A 237-nucleotide genomic window follows, 5' to 3' on the forward strand; every position below is an offset into this window, starting at 1 on the left:
ATCCGCCTGCGCTTCGAGAAGCAGCCGTCGGAGGAGGAGGAGTGGGCCGTGCCCGCCAGCCCGCCCAGCCCGGAGGCTGGCGCCATCCGCTGCGCCTCGTTCTGCGCTGGTTTCCCCATCCCGGAGTCGCCCGCCGCCACCGCCTACACCCACGCCGAGCACGCGCAGTCCTGGCCGTCCATCAACGTGAGTGGGCACGTGCGCGGGCACGTAAGCACGTGCCTCAGACCCGGCGGG

At 73.0% G+C, this 237-nt stretch overlaps 1 protein-coding gene across 1 annotated transcript in view; it reads left to right on the forward strand.

The window, feature by feature from the left end:
• TBKBP1 (TBK1 binding protein 1) overlaps window positions 1–237 on the forward strand; it is a 15,856-nt gene that overhangs the window by 13,147 nt on the left and 2,472 nt on the right. The window contains exon 9 of the mRNA XM_024744358.1: window positions 1–186. Coding sequence (XP_024600126.1) covers window positions 1–186 — 186 coding nt within the window. The remainder of the gene's footprint in view (window positions 187–237) is intronic.

Source organism: Neophocaena asiaeorientalis, unplaced genomic scaffold (genome assembly GCF_003031525.2).
Source record: "Neophocaena asiaeorientalis asiaeorientalis breed wild unplaced genomic scaffold, Neophocaena_asiaeorientalis_V1.1 scaffold1, whole genome shotgun sequence".
Taxonomy (NCBI): Eukaryota; Metazoa; Chordata; class Mammalia; order Artiodactyla; family Phocoenidae; genus Neophocaena; species Neophocaena asiaeorientalis.